General features: G+C 59.7%; 1 protein-coding gene across 1 annotated transcript in view; it reads right to left on the bottom strand.

Moving 5' to 3' along the window:
* Positions 1 to 10,635, bottom strand: part of MCF2L (MCF.2 cell line derived transforming sequence like) — a 90,258-nt gene that overhangs the window by 21,313 nt on the left and 58,310 nt on the right. The window contains exons 5-9 of the mRNA XM_055089581.1: positions 4,710 to 4,829; positions 2,410 to 2,526; positions 1,844 to 1,993; positions 1,020 to 1,144; positions 569 to 683 (exon numbers count right to left, since the gene is read on the bottom strand). Coding sequence (XP_054945556.1) covers positions 569 to 683; positions 1,020 to 1,144; positions 1,844 to 1,993; positions 2,410 to 2,526; positions 4,710 to 4,829 — 627 coding nt within the window. The remainder of the gene's footprint in view (positions 1 to 568; positions 684 to 1,019; positions 1,145 to 1,843; positions 1,994 to 2,409; positions 2,527 to 4,709; positions 4,830 to 10,635) is intronic.

The raw sequence follows: 10,635 nt of genomic DNA, 5'->3' as shown, positions 1-10,635 counted from the left end.
GGGCCCGTGAGCCGTGGCCGCGGAGCCTGCGCGTCCGGAGCCTGTGCTCCGCAACGGGAGAGGCCATGGCGGTGAGAGGCCCGCGTACCGCAAAAAACAAAAAACAAAACAAAACATGTACTGAACCTGTGCAAACCACACAGCACTGGTGAAAGGAATCTAAGAAAAATCTAAATAAATGGAGCGACCTCTGTGTTCATTGAGTGGAGGACTTGGCACAGTAAAGGTGCTGATTCTCCCCAAATTTAGGTACAGGTTCAACACAATTCCTGACAAAAAAGCCCCAGCAGGATTTTCTCGCAGGCACAGACAAGATTATTTTAAATTTACACGGAAAGGCAAAGGAACCAGAACAGCTAAAACAACTGTGATGGAGAAGGATGAAGGGGGCGGGACAGAGTTTCTACGACCTTCGTCTGCAGCGGTTTACTCATCGCTCACGTAGTCCAAGCCAATCGCGCGGCTCCGCGCGGCTGACGAGCCAGTTCTCACCGAGCACTGTCAGCGGCCTCCTGCAGCCGCAGTGCCGGGCGCCCACCTGCAGGCTCCCCGAGCCCCGGCCTCTCACCTCTCGGAAGTCCTGCTCGAAATGCCGGAGCTGCAGGCACTGCTCCAGTTTTTGCTGATGTTTTGCCCAAAACTCATCAAAGGCGGCCTCGGTTTCATTCAGCTGGGCCAGGAGCCTGCGAGAGGGGACGGCAGCTGTGCTGGGCCCCTGCGGCGCCAAGCGGGTGGGGCGCTCGGCCTGCCCTCCACACGGGAGGGGGCGCGTCGGAGCGCTCAGGGGCCGGGGTGTTTCCCCCCAGGGCCCTGCCCTTGCCCTTGACGCCCTGGGGCACCCTGGGTCTCTCGGAGCCGCTTGGGGCGGTGGTTGAGCCGAGTGTTGTTTTAAAAGGCGGAGACGTGGCCGTTTGGGCCTATCATTTACAACCTCAGCTCAAGGGACGAGGAAGCGGTGAGCTGCCTCTGCGCCTGCAGGTCACGCGCTGCCGCCCTGACCCCACCGGCCCCGGCCTCACCTCTGCACGGTGCTCTGACTATCCAGCTGGCCCTGGTTCGGACTCTGCTCCGGGCCCCGGGCCAGCGGCTCCCGGATGCTCTCTAGGACACTCCGCCCCTCGTCCAGCGCCAGCCTCATGTCCTCCTGTAGGAAGAGCGCGCCGCCCATCACCCCAGGCCGCCGGGCCCTGGACTTGGCCCCGGGCGGTGGGCTCCGTGGCGCCCGGCCCCGCAGGGGAGTGTGAAGGAGACGACGATAAGGTGGGCACACGGTGGCCTCTGCCTGTCCCCCAGACCCTCTGCTGACTGCTCAGCAGCGCTGGGGAGGCGCTCCCACCGCGACCGGGGCAGGGCTAGGGTTACGGGTCCCCCAGGCAGTGGGACCGGACAGGGTAACAGGAAACAAGAGCCCCGCGTGTCTGCTCCCGCGGCCTCGCCGCCGGAGGCTAAATGGGGTGAAGGCTCTTTGGCAGGGTGGGAGGCAGCCCCCGAACACCAGCAACGGGTCACGCCCCCGCTAACTCAAAGCCCGACTCACGCGGCTACCTCGGGGGCACAGCCCCGATCGCGTTTACCAGGAAGCCAGTTGTGTGCCGTGACCGCTTGGTCGGGCTCAGCTGTCCGGGTCCGCCCCCCTCTCCCAGGGGCACCGGGGATGCTGTCTCGTTGCCCTGATCAGCAGGGCCCGGCAGCAGGACGGTAGGGCCCAACCAGAGATGCTGCTTGGAAGGGAGGTTCAGCTTCCCTGCAGGGCACCCAGCTCGGGAGCCCAGAACGTACCTCGGGAGCCTCCGCGGCTCCTTACCTGACGCCCCTCCCCGCACCACCCGGCCCGCGTACGCACCTTGGCCCTGTCCTTCTTCTCCGTGTGGGCGCGGAGCACAGAGCTCGTGGACTGTACGTCGTTGGGCAGCTCCGTCTCGGCAAGCTCGGTCCCGAAGGCCTGCAGCATCTGAGCTGTCTGCTTAACCAGGAGGGCGAAGCTCTCTATCGCCTGGTGGGGAGGAAAACACCATCACAAAGCCGCTTACGCACTGCGCCCTCCTGCACCTGGAAGCTTGGCCGCAGCCCAGCTCGTCTCAGGAGGACCGGCCGGGCGCCTCGTCCTCCCCCTGCGTCTCTGCCTCGGCTCCTTCACCAACACGGGCTCTGCACCCTCCTCAGAGGGTGAGTGTCGAGAGCCCAGCTCCTGCTTGTCCTTCTTTCTTGTCTGTCCTGAGCCCAAGAAAGCCACACCCGACTCATGACTCACGTTACTCCTTCCGATGACTAAGGTCCACCGAGACCACCTGCTCATCCTCGGGGAGAAAACCCGGGTAAACGGGAAGAGGTCTTTGGAACAGGCAGCACCACCAGGCAAAAGCAGCTCTGCTGGACTGACTACGGTTACGGAGGACGCAGGGGACTCACTGTGCGGTGGCAGAGCCACCTGGAGTGGCAGTAACCCAGTGTCCCGCCCAGGTCCTCGGTCAGCTGGGACTTGTCAATGTAACTGTGTAATTCCGGGACGGAGCTCAGCATTATGACCTGGGGAGGATGAGAGCCGCCCGTAAGCAGACCGCCCCGCAGACGCAGACGGGGGTGCCGAGGCTGGCGCGGACAGAAGGCATCTCCCGGCTCCTCCATGGAGGGCAGGGCGCAACGCCCCCGGGCCTCGGCTCTCCCATCCGTGAAATGGGTGTACGATGACCAGTCTCACCAGACAACAGCCGCTGGGGTCGAGCAAAGCCCTGGATGGAGCCGGGCACGCTGCCGACACCGGGCATCTGATGGGTGAGGGGGCCCTTGTGCTAACGGAGCCGCACGGACCCCAAAGCCGCGGGTCTGTCCGCATTCCTGCTGAGACCCGGGAGGCTGCGCGGGGGCGGGGGTAGGTGCCCTGCACGGCACAGCTGCCGTTGGGGAGAACAGGTGGCCCCGGAGGCTCTTCCACACGGATGAGTTTTACTTCCTATCTTTGCTCTTGTCCTTTTGAGGCCATTCCATCCATGAGCTTGGATAAAAATACAGCCTGTGCTTTGCAAGCTGTCAGTTGCTGCTGCCGAGGTCCTGGGAGGCTCAGCCCACGCGCCACTCGACACCACCTCGTGTTTTTTCAAGCTCTGAGCTCGCTGGGGGCCGAGGGGACACCTGACACGTCCCGGGTCAACTCTGTCCCGACGTGGGAGGTTGGGGTGCCACTGAGACCCGGAGGACCACCTGCCCTGCCGTTGGGGGCCCACGTGAGGCCCCCCGACTGAGGCATAACCTTCACCTAAGAACAGTCTACGATGTCAGTTCTCAGCGGAGGTATCTGGTCTCTCTTTGCCGTCCGGCAAGGCCGTTCCCCCAGATCAGCCTGATTCACGCCAACAGGACCAGGGTGGGTCGGTCCACTATCCAAGGACCTAACGCTCTTCCTCCGTAATTTCCATCTGCTCCGTGTCTACTGAATCACGACAGAAAAGGCGAGAACACACCGCCCCTCTTAACATTTTCTACTTAGCACCGAGGTCAGCACAGGCACCAGAACACTGACGTGGACACAATGTAGCAACAGCCTTCCCGAGATGATGCTTCTCTAATTCTAAAGAATGATCCAAAATGGGCCAGGGAACAGGAGATGCTGGCGATGAATCCTGTGAAACCGTGTTTTGAGAACTCACGGGCTCAGCCCCACGGGACCACGTGCAGGGCAACCAGCGCACTTAGGGTGGGACCACAGCCTTGTTTCCTCTGACCCAGGGTCTCATGTTAGCGAGGGCCACTCGCCAAATATGGGCAATTGTCACCGCCTCACAGGGTCCCTGAGACGTTGGTGCCCAGGCGATGGCTCTGCAGAGGGAGGGCCGGGCTGCGGCCCGGGGAGCCACAGACCCCCGCCCCCAGCGTCAGAAACCAAGGCTTTTTCGGGTTTTTTTTTTTTTTTTTTTGCGGTACGCGGGCCTCTCGCTGTTGCGGCCTCTCCCGTCGCGGAGCACAGGCTCCGGACGCGCAGGCTCAGCGGCCACGGCTCACGGGCCCAGCCGCGCCGCGGCATGTGGGATCCTCCCGGACGGCCACGGCGCACGGGCCTAGCCGCGCCGCGGCATGTGGGATCCTCCCGGACCGGGGCACGAACCCACGTCCCCTGCATCGGCAGGCGGACTCTCAACCGCTGCGCCACCAGGGGAGCCCAGAAACCAAGGCTTTTGATGCTACAAAAATGGGTGCACCCCCTTCCCCTCAAACCCCGGAGCCCGAGGTCTAGGGCCGCTAAGTGTGGCCTGCACACCTGCCCCGGCCGGCAAAGCACCCTCTGTCCTGAGCACGGAGGGCAGGGGACAACCTCGGGGACGGGGACCCACACCGGGATTCTCAGATTCCAAGAGAAACCTGGCTGGTCCTGTTGGAGAGGTTATAAGGTGCTGGGGGTGGGCTCTGTCCTCTTGGTAACGGGCACGTAGCCGGCAACCCCTTCCAACGTTGCTCTGGGTACCTGGCTCAACGTGGGCCAGCCTCCCTGGGGGGACGCAGGCTTCCTGGGTGCACAGCCTCTAAGGGATCCCTGCAACCTTTGCCTTTAAAGGACAACTGGCCGATGCCAGGGGCTGCCCTGTGCCAGCCGGAGTGAGAAGGTGAGACCGGGGTCCCTCTGCGGCTGGGGGTCGCTTACACCCACTTCCCTAGCCCCCTCCCCCATCCATCCCCAGGTGGAGCCGGGCCGCTCCTCCCAGGAGGTGGGCACTTACCGGTACCTTCATCTTAAAGTCATCTCTGTTGAACCTGAAGGCGAGGTCAGAGAGCGTCCTTTGGAAAAATCCCGTTGGGCGCAGGACAAGGACGAGCTGGAGGTTTGCTGGGAAGGACGCCTGCAGGGGACAGAGGGCCGCGGCTCTGTCTGCGGGCAGCGCGGCTGCCAGCCGGGCCTCCACCCCGCAGCGGCCCTCGGTCCCCACGGGGAGGACCAGCCCACCGGGGCGGGTGTTTCCAACACGCCGACGTCAAACTAAAGTGGAAACGGTCACAGACACTGCACTGTTAGAGCGTCACCGTTTCTTACAGAAAAGGAGGAAAGTCACACTGCTTGGTACAACTGTGTTATGCTGCTTATAAACTTCAAGGTCGAAAGCTTTGACCTTCTGGGGAGTTTGTAATAACCTATAACGGAAGAGAATGTAAAAGAAGAAGATATATATTTATGTATATGTATAATTGAATCACTTGGCCGTACATCTGAAACTAACACAACATCGTGAATGAACTATAGTTCTTTTTTTTTTTTTTTTTTTTTTTTTGCGGTACGCGGGCCTCCCTCTGCTGTGGCCTCTCCCGTTGCGGAGCACAGGCTCCGGACGCGCAGGCTCGGCGGCCATGGCTCACGGGCCCAGCCGCTCCACGGCACGTGGGATCCTCCCGGACCTGGGCATGAACCCGTGTCCCCTGCATCGGCAGGCGGGCTCTCAACCACTGCGCCACCAGGGAAGCTCTTGAACTATATTTCAATAAAAATTTTAAAAAATAAAAAAATAAACTGTAAAAAAACGAGCTTTGACCTTTTGTTAAGGCCGAGTTGGTGCCCCCAGATTCTTATTTTGAAGTCCAGGTCCCCAGTGGCTCAGAATGTCTTTAGGGTTTTCACAGAGGTGACCGAGTTAAGATGAGGTCATCAGGGCAGGCCCGTGACCGGATGTGACTGTGTCCTTATAAATACAAAGGGGACATTTGGACACAGAGACCCATAGGGACGCCTTGTGAAGATGGATGTGGAGACAGGGACTGCCACAGCTGAGGGTGTCCTGAGGCCACCAGACGCTGGGGGAGCACGGAGAGACACCCCTCCACAGCCGCAGAGGGACCAGCCTGCCGACACCGTGATCTCAGACTTCTGCCTACAGACCGGGGGGACAGGAGATTCCTGTCGTTTGAGCCCCTCTGTGGTCTATGGTATCTGTTACGACGGCCCCAGGAAACTAAGACACTTGTGCAATAAAGACAAAGCCACACACACACGCATCACCTAAAACAGAGCTAAAGATAAGCTTACACCCAGGCGCACACCCGTAGATGCGGTCACGTGAGCAGATGTGCACATTCACGTAAGCTCTGCGTACGAGGTGCCTGACCTTGGACACGTTAACCTCTGTGCCTCGGTCTCCCCGTCTGCAAACGGGGGTAACAAAGCGCCTTCCTCACCGCACGGTCCCGGAGGCCGAGCTCTCTGCCGCCCGGGCAGCGTCCAGAGCCCTGCTCCTGACTGAAGCCGAGACAGTGGCATCGTCCGCCCAGGGCCCTGGTGCCGCATCCGGTGGCCTCGGTCTGAGAACCGGTCCCTCAAGTGAGAGAAAAAGGAGGAGAGAGAGAGGCCGCTGGGACCGGGTGCTCAGGCTCAGGGCTCCCCGGCCAGGCGGGGCGGGCAGTGTCCCTCCCGCCGGCGGCCCTGACCTGACGCTGCCCAGCTGTTCCCCACAGAAGCGCTGTGACCCTCTCGAGATGTCGGCTGACCACGAAAGCCCCGCCCAGAACATCCAGAGAAGCCCCTGCCTTGCCGTCGACAAGCCCAGAGTCCCGACCGTGGCCGGTGGCGCCCCTCCCCGACCCCGCGGCCGCCCGACGGGGTTCGCACGCCCTCCCCAGCCTCCTCACCTGGACACCTGCCTGGCGCGTTGGTGGGTCAGGGAGGCCCCGGGAGCCTGGCCCCGCGTCGGAGGATTCCGCTATCCCACTCTCACCAGGCCACGGTGGGGTCCTGGCCCTTCACGGAACCCGACCTCAATCCCCTCTACTGGATCTTTACCCCGCGAGTCAACCACAGGCCCCCCGACGTCTGCTCAGGTGTGCTCTGCCCCAGTGCGCGGCCGCCTGGAAGCTGAGCTTTCCTGCACCTCCACCCCACCTCCTGGCCTCTCCTGCACTCCTCGGCCTCTCTGCACACCAGGACACAGCGCTGGTCACCACTGTGACTCCGCACCCTGTCTCCAGCCTAGCCGCGCCTGCCCTACACCTGCCGGCCCCTCCCTCGCCTGCCGCCCCTCCCGCATGCACCCCTCCCCCCTGCGCCCCTCCCCGCTGCCCCACAGTCCCTAATGTGTCCAGGTGTCGCCGTCACAGCCCTGGAGGGCAGGACTGCATGTCCCCCGTGCCAGCACCCGAGCAGGTGCCCGCTGAGTGTTGTGGACAGAGATGAGAAGGTGGGCAGCCCGACAGGGGGGCTCTGGGTCCCCATCAGCAAGAGGGCCGTGTAGACCCCACCACCAGGCGTGAGACCGGCCTCCACTACTTCAGGAAAACCGCCTTCAGCATCTCTTTCTGGAGGCGACACCAAGTCACACTTCTCTAGCCTTCAGCCCAGTTTTATTGCCCTGATTCGCCCCTCACAGCTGGTGTGGTCTGAGCTGACAAGGTAACACGAGCCCTTGTCCTTCACTGAGGTCCACTCAGGGCAGGTGGCCAGGAAACCCAGGGTGGGGGACTTGCCCACCCCATCCCGGGAGGAGCGGCACCAGCCGTGCTCACCGTCCCTGAGGGGGACCGTCAACGTGGAGAAGCCTGTCCCCTTCTTGTCCTCTGCTTCAGTCTCTCCGTGTCTCTAAATGATTGAGTCTTTATACTGAAGAGAGTAACTGTGAGACCCCAGCCCAGTGGGAACACTTCAATGAGACACACACTTAACTATAAATTAAATCACAATTTATGGCTGCAAATTAATCTTCTCCCCCTTGGAGTCACACATCTGTATGAAAAGCTCAGGGAGATTCCAAAACAAAACCTTTATTTTAAAAATAGAGTAACCATGGGATTTCCCTGGTGGCGCAGTGGTTAAGAATCTGCCTGCCGATGCAGGGGACACGGGTTCGAGCTCTGGTCCGGGAGGATCCCACATGCCGCGGAGCAACTGAGCCCATGCGCCACAACTACTGAGCCTGTGCTCTAGAGCCCACGCACTGCCACTACTCAGCCCACGTGCTGCAAATACTGAAGCCCACGTGCCTAGAGCCCATGCTCTGCAACAAGAGAAGCCACCAGAATGAGAAGTCCACGCACCGCAAGGAAGAGTAGCCCCCGCTCGCCGCAACTAGAGAAAGCCCACGCGCAGCAACGAAGACCCGACGCGGCCAAAAACAAACAAACAAACAAATAAATAAATAAATAAAATAAAAATAGAGTAACTATATGGAAGATTTGGGATGAAGGCTATAAAATAACATCTTTTTGTAACTTACTCAGTAATCAAGTGATTATGATAGTTTCTATGTAACCTGAAAGTAATAGTGTTTCTTTTCTAAGACTGACCTTCATTGGCTGAGGAACAGATAGATGGTGAGAGGACCATTAAAATGTAATCTGGAGACAGAAACAGAGGCTGGTTTCTGAATGAATATTCTAAGAGCCTTATACAATGCAAAGACATCACCTACATTTACAAAACAGCTAAATGCAGTGGAACGCAGTAGAAGCTCTGTGGAACCCCAGTGCCTCAGGGAACGGGGTTTGAAAACCCTCCCCAAGAGCATGTTACCTTCTTAAGTTTTGCTCAAAGTCACATTTACCCAGCCTGACTATACATTTGATTTCAAACAGAGCAGCCGAAGCCTGACCAATAATATTTGTCTGACAGCAGTCAAAAAACACAAGTTTGTGTGATGAATATAAACTTGAAGCTTGGTGTCTCGGTGCCAACAGATGAAAACCGCGGGGTCTGAATCAGAGAGGCTGACGTGAGACGAGGCCTCCCCTCACTCCCAGCGTGGCTCCCATGCAGGCTGGGTGTGAGCACTGAGGATGGGGCCGTCTAAGATCCCCCACCTCCGGGTGGACAGTGTGGAGACCGCCATAAACACCGTTATGGAAAAGACAGTTGAGAACTCAGTAGGAAGGGCATCTCTTTGGTCGGAGGACGACCATGAGACCGAATACTCCCCACATCAGGGGAGCTGTCCTCCCCCGGAACATCCTGTGTGGCCCTGCACTGCCCACCGGCCTGGACTCGGACCCCCAGCCATCGACCCCATCAGTGGGCGGCCTCGGCCCTTTGAAGCCCAGTCTCCACCTGCAGCACAGCTGAGTGTAAGGGAGGCCGCATGAAGGCCTCTCCACGCACAGCCCAGGGCTGGAGGTGCCCTGTCCCCTCCACAGAGCAGCTCTGCTGAGCTACTTACTGTAGAAGCCGCAGCTCTTCAAGAGTCAACGCTGGCCTCCCAAGGGGCCAGTCTGTGTGTTAACCTCAGCCAGAGCGGTGCTATGACCCGACCCCCTCGCTGACCTGTGTTCCACCCCCTGCACCCCAGGCCCTCGGAAGAAGCCATGCCCCGGCCCCCCGCCTTCCCGCCTGTGTTCCGAGGGGCGGATCGCCACCCCTCGGCGCAGACAAGGCCTCCTTCCCCTCCCAGCTCTCGGCAGGGCCACCTCAGCCAGGAAGCCCTCCTGGAGTTTGCGCTGCCCCCGTCTTCCCTCTGCTAGGTGCTCACCAAGCGGCGCTCAGACCTCTAGTAACTAGCGCTCAGTAGGAATTCACCAGCATTGTTCAGGACAATGTTATTTTGCTACATTTGGAATATTTACTGGAGGACCTAAAAATCCTGGTGCTTCAATTCAGATACTTCATTTTGTACCTTTTCTGCACACAGAAGGCATAGGCTTTATAAGCAAAAACTGGAGCTCTGCCCCATGCAGACTAGAAACAGCTCTCACTGTGATTTCCGTCAAGGTGTGCTCTAGGGTACGGACTCAGCTGAGTCAGGCTGGCTCCAAACACAGATCAGCACCCTCTGCTGCAACGTCCCCAGCTGCCCCCCAACTCCTCCACAAACTCCTGTAGTTTAGAAAAAGGGGGTTCAATTTTAAATGGAATCCCAGAAGCGTATACGTGGTATTTTATGAAAGATACATCCATCTGAGGATGGTCCAAACCTTGATCCAACTGTTGGACAAAGAGCAATGTCCGAACCCTCAGCTTTGGGTCTCATCTGTGGCTTGTGACCGTGAACTGTGACAGGCAAACACGCACATCGAACTGACACCCGGTGAGCTGCCGCGGGCTCTGCTCTTGATGGGGACACAGCAAGTCTGATTTTGGCGACACTGGACTTTGGACCCTTCAATGTCCAAAGATAAGACTATTTTTCTATTCCAAGCTGAGGTAGAGGCATCCAAAAAAAGGAAAAAGAACACCCCAAAGTACAGAAAACTCAGCTCACGAGACAGCACACATGGCAGCTTAAAATAGCCCCCAATTTCGGCGCATTATGTAAGCGCGCAGGCTCACTCGGGCGGCCAAACATGTTTGGATCAACAGCCTCTCTGCCTGCGGCCCCGGGCCGTGAGGAGTCATTCAGGCTGGGCCGCTGCCGACAGATGTCCCTTCCTCAAGGGCTCTGGCCCGGCTGAAGCCGGGCGGTCTTCTTCCCCAAGCTCCCCCGGATGAAAGCAAAGGCCAGCGAGGCGGACGGTCCAGGCCCACAGCAGGGGGTGGCTTCGTGGGCCAGCTCTGCCCCTCCCGCTCCCCTGCGCGGGGACAAGGCGCCAGCTCTGTCCCCACCAGAGCCAGGGTGCGGACGGGACCCTGCACGTAGCTCAGCGGGGCACATGGAGCGGGAGCAGCAAGGCCGGGCTCGCAGTGTCCCCACCCCGTGGCCTCCCTGCCCTGCCTCCGGTGCCCGTGTGTGTGTCCGGCGTCTG

Source organism: Physeter macrocephalus, chromosome 13 (genome assembly GCF_002837175.3).
Source record: "Physeter macrocephalus isolate SW-GA chromosome 13, ASM283717v5, whole genome shotgun sequence".
In the NCBI taxonomy this organism is placed as follows: domain Eukaryota; kingdom Metazoa; phylum Chordata; class Mammalia; order Artiodactyla; family Physeteridae; genus Physeter; species Physeter macrocephalus.
This window is presented reverse-complemented; position numbering and strand designations above follow the sequence as displayed.